We start from the raw sequence: 22,257 nt of genomic DNA, 5'->3' as shown, positions 1-22,257 counted from the left end.
GTAGCTTGGGGATTCCTTTGTAATATAATGAATCGACGATTCTTCTCGTCTCAACTATCGACCGATTTTCCCCTGTATTTGAGTATCTTGCCTTCGTCGATCGTACGATTTAGATGTGACGAATGACGTAAATGCCGAAGAAGGAAAACGGCAAGATATAAAATGTCATTTTTGCCAGAGAAGAATGTCAATTTCATTCGCTGTCACTTATCTTTCTTCTATTTCTGAAAAGATTACAAGCGTCTGCGGTACACAGAGGCTTTAATTAATTTAAGAAAATTAATCCTCTTCGCTCGTAACATCGAGTCAAGAATTTTTCAAACGAAAATGCGACAGAATTTATAAAACGATATAATACGATGGTACATATATAGGTTTCGTAGCGCTAAGAGCACGAACTGTCCGGCTCTCTTACCTCTCTCGTACATCACAGATCAATTTATAGAAAATATTCCAAATTAACGATTTTATCTCTTCAAAAAAGATAAACAGAGAAGAGACGGAATGTTTCGATTAATCTACTATACGTATTTTTCTTTGCATGAATTTGTTTGCTCGATCAATAATCCAATATTTGATAGAAATATACGTAAATATATCGGTTAATGTTTGTATTATTTCAAACGAGCATTGGTAATAGTTTTCGAATAAACAGGAACAGTTCACGTATGTATAATTTGTACGAATTTAGCGTTTAAACATTAGTCCGTCAAATGTCAAGTTTTCTTTTTTTAGGTTTAATATGGATACCTGTTACATGGAAAATTCGTTCTATTAAACGAAAACGTAATAATCAAAGTTACTTTAATAATAAAATAAAACAAATAAAGTTTGTTATTAATATATTTAGAATATTTGTAAGGAGAATTATTTCTAATCAAATTTCCAGATAATCGTTATGTTTCTTTACGTTCTATTTAAAGAATAACGTGACAGACGTTTCTCAAATTTGCATATATAAAAATTACACAATCACGTGATTCTGATTACATTAAATGTTTCACAATGTTTCCTTAATGCTGTCAGTTGATATAATATTTGTTATTTTATTGATTAAACGTCGAAATTACCATAAACGTATATTTCATTTTGCGAAGCAGCACGTTTATGATATATTGTTACTTGATAATCGAGGGGGTTCAAAGGAAAAGTAAATTTTAAATGTTAAAACACGTTGTCAACTCTACTCGTAAAAATGTAACAATTCGTAACAAAATTCCGATCGTAAGATTACATGTAACTACGACTGTAACGTCATAATCGATCTAAAATTAATTTATAAAACAAACACGATATATTTTATGTTGCAGATAAATTCTTTTCAATCTGCGTCCAATACAAATACTTTTCGGTGAGTGCTTAAATATATTCTTTTTTATGCAATAGTTCGTTTACAAAAATGCAACGTTCAAAGCGAATTACTTTAGAAATATAGAAATATTTTCCATAATAATATTCAATTTTTGTGCATAACGCGTCTTTTACGTTTTTTTATCACATTCGATGGAGGATCTAATGGCAATTAACGTGTAACCTAATGCGAGATTTAGTATAAAACCTGCTGTGAAATCTAGTTGGCGTAAGCTTTATCATTAGCCGTAACTGAACTGTACAGTTTCATCCCTCGTAAGCATAGAATCTGACGCACATGTCACGTTCTTAAAACTGTTTTTGTTTTTTGGAGGAAATCACTTTGAGAAACTAGATTTCTAACATCTGTTCTCGTATTCGCTTCCTGAACATACGAACGTCGATGCCACGGTGCTTCCTACGTGTCATATAATATATTTTCTAGCCAAAGATGAATTTAAAAAACGGAATGAAAATATTTATTACGAGATTGGACGTGGAAAATGCTGGGCAAATATTTTGAATACAATCACTTGCAATATTTATATTGCAATACAATCACTACAATATTTTGAATACAATCACAGAAGAATAGGAACAGATACTTAATAAAATTAATTCGTTCCAATAAATCTACCAATATAAATCTATGATATAGTTAGTAAGAGATACTGCTGAAATCGAACGAATATTAAAGCTCAGTGCGCATCGCAGCACATGTTAGGTTTTGTACCTGTCGGCTCGATGTTCATGGGAATATACTGGCATGTGGTTTTTATCTGTGACCATATGGCATATCGGAAAATGTACGTGCGAAAGAATAGAGACAGAAATCCCGAGCAGAGCACCGTCTTTTAATGCTGTCACAGTTTCGCGCAACACCAAGGTGATCGATCGATGATCGATCGAATCGACGAACTGCTGGTAAAAGTTTAAAACGCGTCTCGTACTTGAAATTAAAAATTTCGTAAAAGCGGAATAAAATATTTTGAGGTAAGGATAGAAATCACTACGACGAAAGCTGATTTTAATTTTCCCGTTGAAATCGATTTGCACGACGGAGCTCTCCGCATCGACTCCGGATCGATTACTTTCGTCTTTACCGCTGTTCCCTTTCGCGACTCGACGATGCCTTTAACGCGGCAACGAGGAAAACATCGAAAGGGAAATTTCTATCTCTATTTCGGCGATTAACGAATATCGGATACAACGACGCACTGAACAAATACGCGATTACATAGACGAATCACTTTTCTCCTTAGTACGAGTAATCGCTTAATTTCGATGTCTCGCAACGAGTGACACTTTCTTAAAGATACTCGCGAGACGTTCAACGTTTGGCTTCTTGAAGTAAAATTGTATTTTGTCACGGTGCTCGTCTTACTGATATCGATCGTACTACTCGACGATAACGTCTAATCGTTTCTCGATAGATCTTTTTCTTTGGGGTGGGGAAAAAAAACGAGGTTTTAAGTTTATCTGTTTGAAATTAATATGATATATTTGCAGCGTCTAATCATTCTTTTTTTTTTTTTTTTTTTTCAAAACTTCACTCGTTATATTCACCGTAAATAGGCTCTTTTACCTTGCGCACATTTGTATACCTCCATGATGCGTGAATTTACTATACAAAATTTGTTTATTTACGCTTGTTAGCAAAGTGTTGCTTTCGTGAATATAAATTCAACATTATTTTAGCGAAATACAGCTTTCGTGAATATGAATTATAATTTAGCTACTTTCTTTTAATATCATCGTGTTCGTTACGTGCTGTAAAAATATTTCTTTTTCATTTCCGACCAGCGTAAACGGCATTCGATCAGAAACTCTGCTCTTTATTTTTTCACCTATAGCTCCTTAAAAAATTACTTTTTAAATCAACGTTTATGGTTTTTCCAATTTTTACTTTACTTTATACCAAATATTTATATACTTCGTTAAAAGCATCTGTCGTTCCATATTATTGAAATCGACGTCAAACTGCTATTTATCCACTTGTCACGTCCGTCGTTCCTTCTTGAAACGATTTCTAAAAAGTCATTCCGTAAATCAGTATCCAATCTCCAATTGTTTTCTTTTACGCGTCGAAAATTTGTTTGTAATTCTCCAATAGGAATTTAAAAAACAATTTACTGCTTTCCACTTACGTAAAGACATTGTCAGCGATTTCTCCACGATAAAATCGTTCTCTCGTAAATCGTTCCTGAAGCGAGACGTTAGCTTGCTACTTATGCATTTCCATGGTCGACCCACTCATTACTCTTCAAACAAACAAAAGAGAACAAGAAACGTTCTGGCTCTGTCACGACGCTTATACATAATGTAAAATGAAACGCGTTAACGCAACAAGTACTCTCAAATTTTGTCGAATATTTTGCTCGAATTTCATATCGTTATTCTTCGATTAACTTAAAATATACAACTCGGAAGAAGCTATCGATATTTTACATTCCGTTTAGATACCATTTTCTAAAAATACACGCCTAACAAGACTCCGTACGTGGTAAACCATATCATCGATAAAGCGTCAAGCTCCACGTTCTCCATATTCTCATCTCAAATACGATTCTTCTTACGGATCGTCTGATGTACTTCATCGGTTCTTTCCCGCTCATCCGTGAACTATCCACGTGCCTTTCTTACATACGTGCTCTCTCTCTCTCTCTCTCTCTCTCTCTCATTCGCTCTCTCGCTCGCTCACTAGCCCCCCGCCCCCCTCCCTCTAATTTACTCGAACGCGTACTATAACAACGACTAGAAAAAGCAAAGAAACCCTCTCGCCAGTTCACCTTCGTCCAACCGCAAGTGCGCTTTCTTCTTTTCTTCCCTCCTTCTTCTAGCCAGCGTCCTCTCGTTTCCTTCGCCTCTGGTGCCGCTCCTTTCTTCGTGCACCTGTGCTCACGCACGTCGCCGCGATATACACCGTGCTGCAATCGTACCGTGCTGGAACGCGTGTACGCACGTGAAAAGGTCGACGAAAATAGTCGTGTTAGCCTGCTACCTTTTGTACGTGCCGATCAAGGCTGTTCGAACGTTATTTTCGTCGATGGGGTCATTTTACGCGAGCTCCGTGCAAATAAACGGGGCGAATTTATTCGGTTCGATTAAATTCGATTCGATTCCCTCGCGCTCGTTCGCAATCACGGATCGTGACGGTGTAACGAGTGAACTCGCTTCTTCTCACCTCGAGACTTCTTCGTTTTTACGATGAATTGCGAGTTCAGTCGCGGATCAGAGCGTACAGATTAATCCAGATTTTCCTTTTACAATGGTTTTCAGAAAATCGTACCTCGCTTCCTGCTTAACGTTTCAATTTGTTCCATTACAGTTTGTTATTCGTTTAACGTTTCTACGATTTAATACTTAATCTCGTAATATTTAAACTCATACTGAGAATTACACCGCGTTGGTAAAAATCATCGAAACAGGTTAACGAGGAAGAAAAATCATTGTATGCAAATATGTCGCATGATTTGTAACCACAATGAATCTTAAGACGTATCGGCTTTCTTACCTCGTAGTTAGCCATTCGAACGACGAAAGCTCGCTAGCATTTATTAACCAGGTATAACGATCTTTGCGAACATTAGTCTCACGTTGTTGGTTATTGTTGCAAGACACGGTCGTAAAATTTGACAGCGAGTTTCCTACGTAATAGAAGTTTTTCTGCGTTGATATCACGTCGAAAAACAAAGCGAGGAAGGACGAAAGCATAAATGCAGCTGCCAACTTTCTTTCTCTACGATCATAGTGATACACTGGTACGGGAAGAGTAAATCAAGGAGGCACAGCTGCGTGAAAAAATACAGCCATTCATAAAATACAGTCATTTTAGTTGCTCCGTTCTCGTTAGCAATTTGGTAACTATTTGGTAACAACAATTTCGTAATTCTTGCGATAAAGTCTTTCTTTCGTTTATTTTACTTTCGACTTTGTGTCGTGCAATACGACGAGTCCTTTACTCTAAGCTTGATATTTTAATTGTATTTGAAACTACGCGAATAACACCTGTTTTTCGTTGTAATACCTTTCTTCCCTCGTTGAGCCAAATATCAAGTGCCATTATTACGCGAATGTGTAATTAGAAATATCAGAAAGCCTGTTTATCCGTACTTTCGATATCGCAACAATTTTACGATAAGATCAAGTTATAACAAGTTTAAAGCTTTGAGCTTTTATCTAAAGCAAAAGGTAAACTGAAACACGTATATGTAACATTACCTTTCTAACTGTTGCTACACAGAATCACGACGATGGTCATTCGAAAAGCAAACATATTCGTATTACGTTACATCGACTTCGAGTCGTGGACGTCAACGAATAATAATCCCCGAATCGTGACTGTATTCGAAGAAAATTTGAATTTCTAAAGCCAGTTACTTCAATACCTTATTTGCATTTTACCTCGCGTTTTTCTCATAGAACCTGATTCCGTTTGTGTCAACCGGAAATGTCAAGCGAGAAGGGGATGTTTTTCCCATTTTGCAAATCGATTCGAAGAAACACGAATTTAAGAATAAAAAGTCATATTCGACAAATTTTTCAACAATTCGTTCGTTCCACTTGAGACTATCTGCCAAATGTCCTTATCAAATACGAAATAACATCAAACGCTAAATGAAACACGTCTGGTTACTCGAGATCCCGAATCTTCTACCCCCTACTGGCGTTTTGTCGCGAGAAGGCCACGTGAAATCTCTATCGAATGATCTATAAACGCAGGAAACCCTGTTGGGTTTCGCGGTGAACTTTTCTCAGTCGTGTCTCAGCAGATGTACGACCATTTGCCATGGCAGCTGCACTCCTCACCACCGTAAACTTGAAGCACCAGTCCCGGATCTTCGTTCAACCTGACCCTACCCTCACGGTCTTAACCATCCTCCGAATCTTCGCGAAACATCCTCCTCAATTTTGTATCGGACGTGAGGAATTTCTACAAAATTGCACACCGATCTTTGCGATGTATTAGTTCATCGAAAGTTGGCCGACGCAGATCGGCATTTCCTGTTGTAATCTCGTAATCGCGCGATAAACCGGTTTGCTCGATAGAGAAATGCACAGAGGCACCAAGAACGCTTCGTATAGCCCTGGTTCGTTTGAGAGTAGGGAAAAGGTAGCTGGGTCTGAGTGGAACATTCATCGTCCAAGGATGGAGTGGGGGTTGACTCGTGCTCGCATCTAAATGGACGAAAAACAGGGACAACAATCTCGTGCCTGTAGCCACTGGAGAACCACCAATGTAGCTTAATTTCAATTTTCCCTATACTACATTTTTTATGGTTAGGAAGAAATTTGTCGATGTGTAATATGCTTTGGATGGAAGAATGGCCGCGGAGAACAAAAGCGACGATCGGGTTGGAAGATTTTGATGAAATTTTAGTTAAAGAAAAGTTAGTCTGGAATGTATCAATTTGCGTAATGCAAACGAAATGTAATTTGTACGATGAACTGTAAGTAAGTCGTGATAGATATGAATATGTAGGGTGAGAGCCGGAAATGACTATGCACCTTGTACATACAAAATTTATTTAAAGACTCTTACAAATATTAAAAAAATTAGGAATTATACAAATTGAAAACTCTTACGAATATTTAAAAAATTAGAAATTATACAAATTGAAAACTCGTTAAAGCGATATACGATATGTAGGGAAGTACAAATTAATGGTAAAACACAGGTAAATCGATATTATAGGAATTTGATTTTTGTAAAGTATATATTCGCTTGTGACTCATTGTACATACGATAAATATATTTATTTATAGACAGGTATACTTGTAACGAAAATATTTTTTAATGAAGGTAAAAAGGAATCTACTCGACCTCTCGTCGTAAACGTAACACCGATCTTGCCCGAATTCAGGATTCTTCGAGCCTTAATTTTTCTTGATTCCAGCCGTTTCTCTTCTCTTATCATATCGCAGAGTCTGATAACTTTCTCCAAGCTTTATTACACGGTCCCGAAATAAAGTACAATCTATTTGCTTTTGGACTTTTGGTTCATACAAGATGTACTTGAAGAGACACAGGGCATCGATGGAAATAAGCACATGCCTGGGGCACCGTAGGACCCGGGTAGAGCGACATGGGCCCGTTCGAACTACGGCATTCACGTCCCGAGTGTTTCAGGGGGGGGTTCTTGCACGTCTCTGGTGTCGGAATACCGGAAGGTTGTACGTGTATATCATCGTCTCGTCGAGAGCTTTTCTATTACCTCGTGTTGTTCAGTGAAAGTGAAACGCGTTCACTTCGTGTCTATATCGCGACGAAAGTGAAACGACTGATAACGTGCTCTACTCGATGCTTTTTCGTTTTTACCTTACTGATAAAACGAAGCTTCAACTACCCAAAGCTATACGCGAGTATGATACCTTCACCAGGTGGCGCGGAGGTTCTTCAAATAAGAAACGACCGTTTTACTCAAATGTAAGAGAACGTGCGTGTGATCCGATCGAGCATTAGGATCTTCCAAAATTTATAAACAGCACTTGGGAAAATTGGAAAAACTGTCGCGTGCCAGAATTTTCGAGAATTTTGTCCACACTTGTCGTCACCCGAGATACGGAATTTTGATGATAAGTTTGTAAAATTCAGTTATAAATGATCTTTATCTTATATTTTCGGAAAAACTTTCTGTGATCTGTTTCTATGGATGACGGTCAGTTCGTTGATGCGACAGATCAAACGTACGCTACAGTTCCGGTGGGGTCGGCGGAAGTAGCTGAGCGTAACGGCGGCAGTTCTAACGGAAAAACGTGGGAACTAGTATCGTCGTGGCTCTACTCTTCATTAGCTGGCACGTGTTAAAATACGATCACCTTGTTAAAACATCCACGTAACGAACAAACTCTTCTTCTGTCTCGAATTGTAAAAATGGAACGTGTACTAACTCTTGCGCGACGTAAGAAAGAGAAAAATAATAGGCGGTGACAGAATATTTTATGAAAACCTTTATCAAGACGTAAAACTAGTTAAATAATTTGCAGACGGTTCTTTTTCTCTCCCTCTCTCTTTCTCTCTCTCTCTTTCTCTTTTCTTCTTCCTTTTCGTTACAATTCAAATATTTCATAATAACAAATCGACCTCGCACAATCAAAAGTAAAAAATAAAATGACGTTCTTCCGTCGATCGACCTTTCGATCGAAACGAACGCTCGTAAATATTCGATAGCCTCCGCGAGGAAACGGAATCGCATTCGAGTAACGGTTTCCTGTCGACGCGGTTCAAAGGCTTTTCGTCTCGTTCGAAGACTCGGGGAGAACACTCTCGTAATTCTCTCTTACAATAGCGCTCGACTATTAAGCGGTCGACGAGCGAGACGAGACGAGGTGAAATTTGCACCTTTGCGGCGATTTCGGAACTATTTGCTTCGTGTCTCTCTCATAAGGAATTGGAAGCGGCTGCTCGTAATTAGAAAAGAGGTACATAGACAGAGGAAACGGAACAAAGTATCCGTCGAAGACAAAGAATCAAAGGCAGAGAGGCTGTTAGTTCGGTAGGATGCTTCCGAGACGATTCGAGAATTTCTCTCCCCTCGGGAACTCTCGACAGTCTTTTTGACTCTCGTACGAGTTAAAGGGACAATGCGGCCACGATCGAATCGTGAACTCGACTAAACCACGAACGAATAACCGTGGTAGGATTCGTCATCGATTAAAAATAACGAGCCACGGAGATAGACGCGTCGACGCGATCATCGTCGAGCAGTAAAAAGCGGTGCGTATCGTACGGATAGCGAACGAGCAACAGGATATAATATAGTCGATCCCCACTGGTCTAACGTAAGGTAAACTAGACAAAAGAGACGCGACGAGCGCGAAACTGAGAGAGAGTAACCGAGATCCCACTCTGGGTACAGTCCATGACGTCAACCTCTGAGGCCAAGTCGTACGACCAGTTTGAACTGCTAGCTCGCGGTAAGAAGGGAAGAAGAAGATGAGGAAGAAGCGTTGCTAGTCTGTTCGCCCGTTCCTCGAACCGTCCCCGATACATCGACGTTTTTACCGGCCGGTTTCTCGCTACATAGCGCCGCCATTACGATTCAAAAATCATTCTCCGACCATTCATCGAGAAACAATAGCTGGTTTCAAATATTTCGGTTTTCTATCGTTGATGAAACGCGTGGTCAAAGTGTCAGGTAAAAGGATACGAGCAGTTTGTTCGTTCGCGTTTGGATGTAGCAGTGACGGAAGAAGAGGAGGAATAGAAAGAGGAGTGTCGTATAGCGTTGCACAGAGTTGACAGATCACGGAAATAATCGAGGGACAGATTGGATTATGAATTTGACAAGCGCGTTCGAGTAAAAGAGTCGAGTAGGAGGACGTAGAAGCTTCGTTTCTATTTGAGATCGGTCGTATCGGTTAGTATCGACGAAAGAAAAGAACTGTCGAGATTCGTTCGAAAGATCGATATTCAGGATCGATTAAACGAGCGTGGTCAGAGTGTCGAGGTTCGCAATTTGTCGGGATTAATAGGAAGGAAAAAAAGAGGAAGAGTAGAAAGAAAAGGTACGGTGTCGCGCAGAGTTGTACACAATGTGGTGACAGTGACAAGTAGTGGTGCGTGAATTTGTGCAGCGTATAGAGGCTCGCGAATACCCACGATGAAACTCGGTCGTTCGGTGACGGTACCTTGGTCGATCGGGAAGCCCCCACGGTTATCCGCCTCCTCAATCCTCAGTGCTGCACCTTCGCTCGGACACTACGGTGTCTTATCCGATCGAGCGAATTCGTAGCTTGATCGAGTAACTACCTCGAAAAGGTACGTGCACGGTGCACGTGTGTCCACGAGATCGTTGCTAATAGCGCGGCAGTGTAACGAGTTCGATCGAAAACAACGCGTTATGTTTCGATCGTGCAAGGTAATTTAATGGCGTTGTTATTCGTGGCTCTTATCGTGATTCTCTCTCAACGTCTTCTTCGAGTCTTGAGTGTTGAAATCATTCGATACGTACATTTGCCATCTCGAAGCGGTACGTGGCACGAACAAAACGTACAAACGGCGATAAACTCGAACGTTGAGAATTCAAAGCACGTCAAGGGCCTCGCGCGATTCACGCATAAATCTGGCAGATAGAGCGTACGTTAGCTCGCCTCGTCGAGTCAAACAGAAAAAGCAAGGCCACGTCAGTCGCAAAATTCTCGAAAATTCCGGTACACGCCAAGCGAAAATTCTCTTCTATTATTAATGATAATGGAACGTCGAATTCATACATATTTGAACGATTCTTCGACTTCGTTGAATCATAGGTGACTTGACTCTAGTTCTCATGCGGTGTGTCTCATGCGGTAAGTGCCATTAATGGCCTATATCGAGTGCGCGTGGACGAGATCGTCGATATCGTGATAGTGTCGCGAGTTTGGCGAAAGAAGGTAAAGGTCGCGTCGAAGGAAATAGCGACGGTGCGGAAAAAAGTGTTGGAAGGAGAAATTAATCGACGAGAATAAACGACGATCGTGAAAAACGTCCGTGGACATAAAGGAAAAGAAGCAAAGTGCACGGACGTTCGATGATATCGTCACTGTGCATGGTGCACGGAGGGAAACAACCAACGACGAGGCACGGGACGTTGTGTTTGGATACTTGACGCGGTCGCTACTGCGCGTTGTGAAAACATCGAGACCAAAGGAGAAATGGGAAACCACCCGTCCGCCCACCAGCCGCTCGAGAGAGCTACCAGCCATGCTGGAAATGGTCTTCGCCTCTCGGTACGTTCGCGATCTTGTTTTACGTCAACGATAACTCTCGCAGATGCCCACGTGTGACGTGCACGCCTCTCTCGATGCAATATCGTTAAATGGAGCGTATACACGTTGTTTCGCGCGTTACGTGTTCCTCCATCCTCCAGAGTCGTTCGGCCTTTGAAGCCTCTCGACCTTCCACCGCGCACTTTCGGCCTTTTACTTTGCTTAACCGCCGATATGCTTGCGTCGATCGCTTTGGTCAGAATTTTAGAAACTATCGTAAAGGAGGCAGGTCGAGCTTTTTAGATGGGATAGGGGATATTTCGCGTAAAATTAGAATTTGAAAAGGGGATGGGGCGTATGTAAAAGTTAATACCGATTACGGTATCTAGTGAAGTGGTAGCGATCGTAAGTATTAGATCAAAATCGACCAATTTTGAGGAATTTTTAAGTAAAAGAAGTTCTTTGCCGAGTAAATTCTAAACACGAAAAATCTAAAACGGGAAACATTCTTTTTTCCTATGTTTCTTCTTCCATTCTCTTACTCCCGATAAGAGCGAAACTTTCTCGAAACGACGAATCCATAGAATAATAGAAAAAATATGGGATACTCTTGGAAAAACAGAAATGTCCAATTTTTGCGTATTTCCAGCGATCGTGTTTATTATCGCTAAAGATTTTATCGAGATCATAAATACGTATCGTGAGTCAGAAGTAATAACAAATGTTCCTAAAAATAATTAGCAGACGGCCTACTCGGTTGATTTTATCACTTAAGAATATAATCGATATTTTCGGAAGTTTCAACGACTTCTTTAAATTGTCCGTTTAGCGGAAATATTACGACAGCCGACCGTTCCATCTTCGAAATTGGAATTATTTTCTTGAATTATCCAGATGGGCGGTGTTCTAATTATTTTGAGTAAGATATTTATAATTCAAGCGGCAAAAGACTCTAAAAAAGAAAGCATAAAAATTGCTTTTGAGCCATAGCATCAGAATTTTTTATAAGGATATTGTTTGAAGCTTGTGTACAATAAATTGGGACTATAGGCTTTAACGAGAACTAGCGAATACCGGTATACGGGGAACGAACGATTTCATACTATTAGCAAAATGTATTTGCTAATATTGCTCTCTCTCTCTCTCTCTTTCTCTCTCTATGTATATATATATACACACTTGAGTTTAATAATATAAATAGTACCGTCAATAATATGAATGGTTACATTAAAAAGTGAAAGTTTAAAAATCGATACGTTCCGACACAGACACAGAGATGCGCATGCTGCATCTTCCTACGTAAAATACGAAAAAAGATGTAAAGAAACCGAAAGATGTAGACGAAGTAAACATATCGAACGAAGCAGCGAAACTGGGTTCCGTTGTTTATCGAAGAAAAATAATTTTTATGAAATATTACTTAGGGCGTTTGATTTCGAACTTCTTCGATTCAAGCGCGTATTTAATTCGGCCTTCGTCGTGGGCGGATGAGTATTTTCGTGGACTGGATCAAACTGGTCCTGCAAAGGTCACGATGAAGGTCGCTTACATTCCATTTTATTCCCCAGATTTCGGATCCCTTGAGTTTTTCGTTCGGCTCGTGTCCATTCACGATTATATCGTCCTTTTCCTATCCTTCGCGATAAAAAATGATCGTTTCGCTGCGATTTGTTCGTCCGATATTAACTCGCCTATTACACACTCATTTACGTAAAAGCTTGTACTAATCGCGTAGCAATTACGACTAGATAGGTTTTTAGCGAAACTGGTGAAAAATCCAAAAATGGTGATTTAATGACGCTATCGAGTCGTATAGATCCAAACACGATAGAAGCGTTAATAAGTTTGTTTCGCGTTACAAATTACAAACATACGCTTCGAGTTGCATCGTTGTCTAATTGCTGTTTGTCGTGTCACTTGCATCGACAGAACGCAGCGAATTATAATATTTGCATCGCAGTTGTTGGTGTTTTGTCAAATGCCAATAGCGCCTTATTTTTTATGCATACTCGAGTCTTACACGCGGTTACATTTTCACGCGAAACGCGCGTTACATTTTTATAGCGAACGTTCAACGTTAAGAAGATATTCGACCGGATAACGAGCATCCTTCGTGCGTTCACATGTTAAACACAACGTGCAAACGTTAACGGATTAAACACGACGAGCTTTTGCTTTAAAAAGATACAACAGCGAGTAACAAGGAAAAACAAAATTAAAGATTCGCTATTAACATAATCTTTACCATTTTTCTGATGCACGGTGCATTACAAATCACGATTACGTAGTTTCATGCATATCTGTGAACAATCTTCGCCTGTAATAGGGACAGCTCCGTTCCGAGAATTCCTACTGACACGAGGCTTTCTGATAAATTCTCCTCGAGGACTTCGAGTCGGCTGCACAAGAGGCTTTGCGTGTAGTATACCGTGCAAAAGTCTTAGGCCATCTGTCTTACCGATACTACAAACAGACGAGTAAACGCAGTTACTTTTGCGAAATATTCGTACACGCTGTTATACGGAAACGAACTGTAAGACATTTTTTGCAGATTTCGAATACCTTTGTTCGATATATCGGCTGAAACTTTTGCGGAGTAACCGTAAACCGTAAGCTGAACGGACATTCGTTTCGAAGGTGAAACTCGAACTGTGTCGACTGTGAAATTTTATCGCTCTCTTGTCGAAGAAAAGCGAAACCTACGGTGTTTCGAACAATCGTCGACGTTGGCCTGCATTCGCGTGCGTTCGCGTGTTGCACAATGCTATTAACGAACGCTACCGTTTTCAGGATTTTTCATTCAAGGTTACGCGGTTTGCGTTACTAATTGTCATTTGCGTAATGGTTAATTAACGACCGTTGGAAGAGAAAGCGTCGGTCAGGCAGTCCGTGACATCGAGGTTGATTGTTTTCAACGAACGTACGTTAAGACGAGGATCGGCGCAACGGGGACGAACAGATACGGACAAAAAAGGCAGCGTGTAAAGCAAAAGGTGTTTGTTTTATTTAAAAAGCCATACATATGTACACCTACGTAATTAGATACCTTTGACGAGTTGTTCGTTTCAACTCGATCGCATATATTTCGCAAATACTTTACATCGAGATAACTACGTTGTAGTTGCATGCATTAGTTCGTACAAATATAGAACACTCTTGGAAGAAAAATAATTGAGAAAAATGGATAAGATATCCGAGAACCTCGACAAGTTAAGTTTCACAGTTTCAAACTTCTTATTCTTAAACTTAAACTCTTCGCAAGAGAACTCGAAACTTTCTTCTCTCGCGCTTTTTAATCCTTTCGAAATACATTTTGCAAAGCGAACTCGAAGGAAAGAGGACGATATCTCTCATCTACTACTATTTTGTCTCAAATTATCGTTTCATCGTATCGAAGCAAACAAAACCACGTGATTTCATTCGGCCGGCTTCCCGATTCATCGAAGCTTCGATACGTCGAGATAATACGCGACGATAATTTACGAATACGAAACTACACGAAAGAATCGTGTTTTTACGTTACAGGTTACATCCGTGCAATTATCCTTCTCGATAGCATTCCCCGCTTTACGGTTGTTGGCTCGGTTAGACGGGGATTAACGAGTCACACGAATGACCATGTTTCTTCCACCAATTTCTTTCATCAGAGAATCGTACGATCTTTTACCTTCTGATCTCGTTAGAATTTAATTCCGCTAAAAGTGAAGAGTGATGCGAACCATTAGTCGAAGAAATTACCGCCACGTCGCCGGCGAATTGCCTTGCCAACCGAATGCCACTGGATCTGGAACGGACGGAAGAAATTTATCCAGCGTCTCGCCCGATGCTTTCGACGATCTTTTATCGTATTTCATAAAAGACGAACCGAGAGCACTGAACATTCCACGGACAGCGAAGTGAAAGAAAAGTCTCTTGTAAAACTGTCGAAAACTTTATATCATAAAGATGATCTTATCGAGAATTATTATCCGGATAGGAGTAAATTATTTGCAAATTATCAAGTCGAGCAACTTTCAAAGAACATTAGAAAGACATAGCTACACCGTTTACGTATCAAATGTGAACGCATAAAGCGTGCTGAAACCTGTCTGGAACACCATTAGCGCAATTGTGTTTGACAATGACTTTAAACGGTACTGAACTTTTAAATGCCGTTGAAGGTTTTAAGTAACGGAAGTAGATGGAATCCTTTCGAAATAAATGGGAAACTTTCCAACGACGAAGTGAAAATTCCAGCAGCGCTGTGAAAGGATCCTAAGTCGAGGGATACTTCGGTATATAATCCCGATCTTTTTAGTTAAAGAGCAACCCCTGGTTAAAACTGGTTGAAACGTTCCCTGGCGGCATCGAAGTGGCCGATCCTTGGCTGCTCTCGAGCCGCATCTCGAGAGAGTAGTCGCTTTCACTCGATCGTGACGATACGACGCAACGCTTTCCATCGCGATACGCGCGCGTAATCATAGCGGAGACGCGATTAAAAAATCTTACTAACGTTACCAAACTAGAGTTAACTGCGCGTAATCTTCGCCGCATGTGATACCGTTAATCGTTTCTAATCATTTTTTATCTTTTCATTCGAACAACGTTTCTCGTGCTAAATCTACGAGAAATTAAAATTACTCTTCGTCTTATCCTTCGACGGTATTGTTCGTGGCAACGATTAAATCGATGTTTTTGCGAAACAGAAGAAAGACTGACGAAGCAGTATACGAATCGTAATGGTTTTCGTTGCCTCGTAATTTAAAAATGGCTGTGTCGTACGAGATCAATGGTATTCGATCGACTCGATATATTTACCACGACCACGGAAACGAACGTAAAGCATTATATATTTGCGTATTGGAAACAATTTGAGATATAACCGCGAAATATAACCGTAAATGAATTTTGCGCAACGTATCTGAGAATCATAGCGTACATTGATCCGTTTCCATCACACTTTCTTCATTGTGTTTATTACGATCAATTATCGCGCGTGCAACTTGAGTCAGATGCAAGACGATCGTAATGAAGTTCATCCTCAACTGGAGCACGTCGAACCAAGCTAATAAAGCGAGTTTAATACGATCATGATGGATCGCGCTCGTACAAATGCGATTTTCTATATCGCCACTAAATACACGGTCGTTTTTTAAATAGACGATCGACCTATAAAGCGTAACGATGGCGTTTTTATTTCGATCGAACCGGAACAGAATTTATTACACCGATCTCGAGGAAAAATTTCAACGATTCGTGAAATTTTCTTTCGACCTGACAAAGGATGCATCGGACGATTTCGAAGAAGTCTAGCGATACTTTCGAACAAGTTTAAAGTTTCGCCAATGTTGTTCAGCAAGGATACAAACAGGTTCTTTGTGACAGGAGAAACTTCCCCCACATTTCAGTGGATGTCTTCTATCTCACGGTCTTGTTATACGCTAACATTCAGCGAAGAAAATCTAAGGTATTTGAATATTAAACAAGACGAGCCAAGTAACTTGAAAATTGTTGATTTTTAAAAATCTTAAGATATTTTAACCGTTAAGATCGCGGTATAAAGAACTGAAATTCGCGTACAACATGGAAATCGATCGTATCCTCGTATATTTATTATTCGGACAGATATGGATCGAATTTAATCGCGTTACACGTCGTACGGTTTTGTTAGATAGTCGAAGGTAAAATGTATTCGTCGTTACGTTTATAAGACGGAGGAAAATAATTTCAGATGGAACAAACGGAATTCGAAGGTGTAATAATTTTTTCTTCGAATTCGACGACAACTTCGTCTTATTGCACGTTAGAAAAAGAGTTGGAAAACAGTTGGATAGAACAGTTAGATAGCATCTAGGTAACGACTGCTTCATATAAAATTGTAATAGTTCTTGGAAATTTATAGACGCCGGAATAGCCTGTACGTTTATCTTCGAGCTGCTTATATCTTTGAAGATTTGCTTACGGGTCAAATTTATCTACCTTATTAAAATTACTTTACTGAAACTTAATACCGAAGGATATGACACGTAGTTGTAAATTCTACGAATAAGAAGACACGGAATAACCGATAAACGCATTGAAAACATTTAAACCAACACGAACGTAAAATCTCTCCAGCATATCGCTGACTCAAAGATTTCAAGTCTCCATACTTATCGTTGGTACGTACGCGTTTACGCACTAATCAACGTATGGTATCATTTTTTTAATGAAATAATTTTAGTTCGCACTTCGGCTTACTCGTTCATATACGACGAACGTAGGAAACATCCGCGCGTCGTTCTTTCATATTTAAGCTTTTATAAAATGATAACATCGTTATCGTTGATAATAAACCTTTTTACAAAATGACACGCTCTAAGCTCGTTTCTTGATAAAAAAAGAAACGAATCTCGCCAACGTTGCTGCGTAACCACGATGCGTGCACTCGGGGCCGTGATTTTTCCACGTAGCGTGTAACATTCACGACGTGACGTCAAAGGAGGACGTCGAACGAAGGAAAGGATTTGCTCCGACGTTGAACGCGATCGAAGCGTCGCGGCCACTCGAGAACAGACTGAACGAGGATTTTACGCTTCGTAAGAAGAGATAACTCGAACCAGGAATTCGTTGGGGCGCTTGTGATTACGTACGAATTATATTACGCGAGTGACACGCATTCTATCGAGTCGACGCAAATCGCCTAAGTACATGTGTACTTACGTTTACGGTCACGCATACTGTTAGACGATCGACGAGGGGATCGAACTCAAGGATAACTGGTGCTACATGCATCGATGTCCGTCCGCTTGATAGCAACCAAGGGAAAGAGATCCGGAATTCTACAAGGTGTCTTGGAATTACGGGAAAAAGATCGTGTTTGCGTAATTTCCGAATTTTTGCGTATTTTGGTAGTTGCGGTTCAAATTAGCAACGTCCGGAACGATCGACCTAGTATCGTTAACTAAATTCTCTAAATTCCAAGTCTTTCGATTTTAATCGATTTGTAATAGGCGAATTGCTATCGACATTTGTAAAGTAACTTCCGCTAATTTTAGCGATTTAACTTGTAACTTACAAAACGAAATAATACATGGCGTAGATAATAATTAAAATTGTAAATTGTTAGTATCGAAAAGTAAACGAAATAAACTGTAATAAAGTACAATAACGAAAAGAAGATTGGGATATATTTACGAAAGCAAAAGTTTAATTGAAGAAATATAACTTAATTTAAAAGATAAGATAGAGCAGATAGAGAGTAATCTTGTTTAAACGTAGTTCACAGCTCGACGCACGGTGCTATTGATAAAATTCAACGTTGCTGGTGTAAATCACGGTGTTGGTTCCGTTGAGACGGAATTGAATCGCGTTCGCGACGCAACGATGATGCTTTCGCGTTATTGTCCTGTAAATAACACCGCCCATCGTAGTGCATATGCGCGTCTGCCTACATCGCGGTGCACGGCAACACCTGTCTCGGTGAAAGGATCGAGTACTCATAGACGCTCGTAGATATTTGTCATCGTTAGACTCGCTGCCATTTCAGGTAACGAGTATCTTCCCATTTTTCTTCGCGATTCAACGTCGTTGCCTAACGATCTCCGATTTTTGTGTTTCACGTACCAAAGAAAATATGGAACCTAGAAAACGTATGAAATAGTTACGTGGATACATGCTTAGAAAAGTGGTAAAGAGAAATTAAGCAATTTCGTTTATGTTTTCAAGGACGAACATTTCGATACTTCGATAACAGATACAAACGAACGAGTGTCTTGTATTTCGAAGAAGAGCTTGAGAATCAAGACACTTGTGTTACATGTCGCTTTAACAGCGTCTTCTTATCTAGCGAAAAGAACAAGGTAATATTTACCGTGTTGTCTCGTTCGTAACCTGGAAAAAAAATAATTGTGCCAATTATACTATCGAACGTATCCTTTAAGCGAAGAGGAACAATGGTTAATTACAAGGAAACATTCTTATTCCGACGTTAATGTAATTAGTGTAATTAACGCGACGTTGTGAGAAAAGCGTTTTGCTGGAAAGTCTGGGAAATAAAACACTGGCCATACTATTTTCCACTTTAAATGCGTCATCCACGAGATAGAACCGTGTATTCGTTTCATTTGCAATTCGTCAGATTTTTATTTCCCTTTGAAATGTTTTCCAAAGAAAAACAGAGAATCCGTAGATTAACAAATTTCAAAGTTTCATTATTCGACCAACGGATCAAAGTAAATATTAAGCTTGAAACTCTACGATGTGTTTGACCTTACAAACTGTTAACGCGTTGATATTATAAAATTGAAAATATTGGAGGGTGAAAGCGAAAAACGCGTGCTCTCCTCGTCCGGTCAGTGCGACCCATTGTATCGATTTCTCGAGGCGGCTCCCAAAGTGGCGACAGTTCTTGATGCACAGTTGCTAAAACACCGGTGCATATGTCCAACAATCTGCGGTCTGTTGGCTTGAAAATAGTCGAGAAGCGTTGGCAGAATCCAGTGTCTCGGGCTCGGCGGGTCGACGAACTGATAGGGCTGCATGAATGTATACCGGCTCTCATCGTCGCCTTTCTAGGTCACGGCACCTAGTCGGGGGCCAAGAGATCCATGCCTTCGATTGGCACGTAGCCCCAAAGTAAGAAATCCTAACCACGAAGAGAAGCTGTGCCAAACAACCATTCAGATTCTTTTTAGAACGGTCCGTTTTTACTACGCGTTCCGCTTATATGTCAGGGACAGCTGTGTCGTGCCATGGACTATCAACCGTTTCAGACGCTTCGAGACGGCGCCTTTTTCGACTAAAAGTGGCACGATTCGAACGATACTTCAGGGATACGCTTGCATCGTGTATACGTATATACGATAGTACACGTACATTTACGACGATAAATGTCGTTCGAAGTTTTATCGAATTCCATCAGAATTCCGAAACTGAGAAATATTCGATCTAAATCCCTTTTTGCGTCTGTATTTGACGAAAGAATTCCGTAGCTTCGCCCGTTCTTGTACGTGAAAATACGACGGAACCCGATAGATCCCGTTAAAGTCGAGAGATTCGTCGGGTTCTGAATAATTACGCGCGAGGTCGTGGTACCTGTTCTCGTATTTATGATATTTTACGGACAAACTTCGTTAGCTGGTGATCTCTAGATTCGACCTTGAGGCGTGAAAGGAAATATGGCGGTTGGAGAATGCATGTACGGTTATTGTGTGTGCATGCAGACGGGTCGTGCATGTCAAAACGTAGGCAGGTCGATCTAGCGCCGCAATTTCCTGCTGTTAGCGAGCCATGGACTTTACGGCACTCCCATCTCGAACGAGCGATATTAAAGACGTTCTTAGAAAGAAGCTTGCTTGATGGCAAGAACGACGACGTCATTGAAGAAATTAATGTAATTTATAAGAAAGAAATTTATTCCTTAATGTAAAAGCCGGTTTGCTACCGTGTGGAAAGGATACGACAATCGGTGGTTTCTAACGAGATAAAAGACGGCAAGAAACGCCGGGATGAAATGGGCTGTTGAACCCGGTTCGAATTTATTCTTTTCCTTTCTCATCCTGCAATTGGCAATTTACTTTGTCAACGTATTAAGCGCAGATCGGCCATAACCGTAAAAACGAAAAGATTAAGATATACGGTGGGAGAAAGTTGAATATACCGTAAATAACGTGAAAATCGCGTTGACTTTTGAAATTCTAACGAAATAAAAAAAGACACAATAACGTTGTATTCGAGAAATTAATTAAATTCATTCTTCGGTCCTTCCGATAATGCGAGACTTATTGCAACTCGTTTGGGATTGTTCTATCTTTTACGTCGAAGCAAGTTTTGTCCAAAGGATCGTGCATTCCCGATAAAGTGGAAACAGACTATGACGAAATGTCTGTATGGATCGAGTGCTGACAATGAGTCATCAAACGTGTAATAAGAACGGTGTTGTGCTTGTGTATTGCAATTTAATTTCGAGTGACTAATCGTATCTGCAGACGCAAGGGGAATATTATCGCATCCAAACGAGCGAAAAATTATTATCTCCGAAGTCTTTTCGCGAGTACAGGTTGAATGAATTAGAGTGAAATTAGAAAATTATTTAGATGATATTTATCGATCTAATTGTAAGATTCCGACGGAGTACATGGATATTTCTATGGAGTAAAAGTAGCTTTGTAAAAACATCGAACGGCATTCGCAGAAACAATCAGGAGGATCGTTTCATTCATAATCGTTACGACAACGATCGTCGCAACGAGTCATTCGCGACTAATAACGTAAACACTCCATATATTCACATATGTACGTACGAAGGTATTATCATTGAATTGCATTTAATATCACATCGCTGTAACGTCGGAGACAACGTTTCTTTCGAATAGCCGTTTTCTCATGGCAATGCTATAACAACGAGGATGTGAGTTTCATTAAGGGGTAATAACGCTCGACCTGCAATCAAATAGCACGATAAACGTGGATGCGCATCCGACGCACAATCAAGGAACGGCTTTCAAGGAAAATATGACTTCAAGGATCGGTTTGACTCCCTTGAGACGCAATTTTATTCAAGTAGCGAATAATTACAGGTTAAGCGACCCTATCTTTTCTGTATCTAACGAATAGCAGGAACGGATTATTTAAATTTCCTCCTTATTATCCTTACTATTAAGTTATAATTTGAAAGAAACGCGAAATTTTGTTTTTAAACGTAAAGCTTAATACTTTAAAAAAATTCGTTAATAAATGTGAAAGATACGATTGGTTCGTTCGTGGTCTGATTTTATTAATTCTAAAAATAAAACGTCGCTAAGTTAATTGTTTTAAAACGATCTTGTAACGAAATTTCTCGTGACTACGTTTTAAAGCTCGTATCTTACGAGAATTTCGTTGCAACCTTCTTACAACTTCCGGATGGCCGAGACGTTACTCATCGTCCAACTCACGGGTAAAGCTCGAGAAAAAGAAAGTCGTAAGTATCGTTGAAGACGTCGAACAAAATGCGCCAGATGAACCCGCTCACTGATTCACACGACGGATTCTTTTTTATTTCCTTAGTCATCGTCGATCTGATTCGGGAACCTATTTTTGTTCAGTCGTCGTTTCCTTAGTTGATCTAGTTGACTCTAAATTTCTCTCTGAAAACATTCTGTAATTGACTTTTTGATAAATTCAATGGCAAACAAATTAGAATGTAACACCTAGTAGACTTGACACGCGTATACAGGGAGTAAATGATCGAGAGCACGATATTCACGCGTATAACTTGAT

At 39.9% G+C, this 22,257-nt stretch overlaps 1 protein-coding gene and 1 long non-coding RNA gene across 4 annotated transcripts in view; one reads left to right on the top strand and one right to left on the bottom strand.

The window, feature by feature from the left end:
* Nucleotides 1–1,204: 1,204 nt before the first annotated feature.
* Nucleotides 1,205–22,257, top strand: part of LOC126920298 (protein numb) — a 34,837-nt gene continuing 13,784 nt past the window's right edge. Inside the window, exon 1 of one of the 3 annotated variants that reach the window (XM_050730422.1) lies at nucleotides 1,205–1,351. Coding sequence is in view for 2 of the 3 variants with exons in the window: in XM_050730421.1 (XP_050586378.1) it covers nucleotides 10,984–11,058 (75 nt within the window). In the remaining variant the exon portion in view is untranslated. Of the gene's footprint in view, nucleotides 1,352–9,215; nucleotides 11,059–22,257 lie in introns of those variants that run through there. The other 2 variants (XM_050730421.1, XM_050730419.1) reach the window with 2 other exon arrangements.
* LOC126920311 (uncharacterized) lies at nucleotides 3,061–4,583 on the bottom strand. The gene is made up of 3 exons (XR_007711932.1): nucleotides 4,140–4,583; nucleotides 3,498–3,611; nucleotides 3,061–3,379 (listed from the first exon to the last, which is right to left on the bottom strand). It is a non-coding gene; the product is annotated as an uncharacterized LOC126920311 (long non-coding RNA).

Source organism: Bombus affinis, chromosome 9 (assembly GCF_024516045.1).
Source record: "Bombus affinis isolate iyBomAffi1 chromosome 9, iyBomAffi1.2, whole genome shotgun sequence".
Taxonomy (NCBI): domain Eukaryota; kingdom Metazoa; phylum Arthropoda; class Insecta; order Hymenoptera; family Apidae; genus Bombus; species Bombus affinis.
This window is presented reverse-complemented; position numbering and strand designations above follow the sequence as displayed.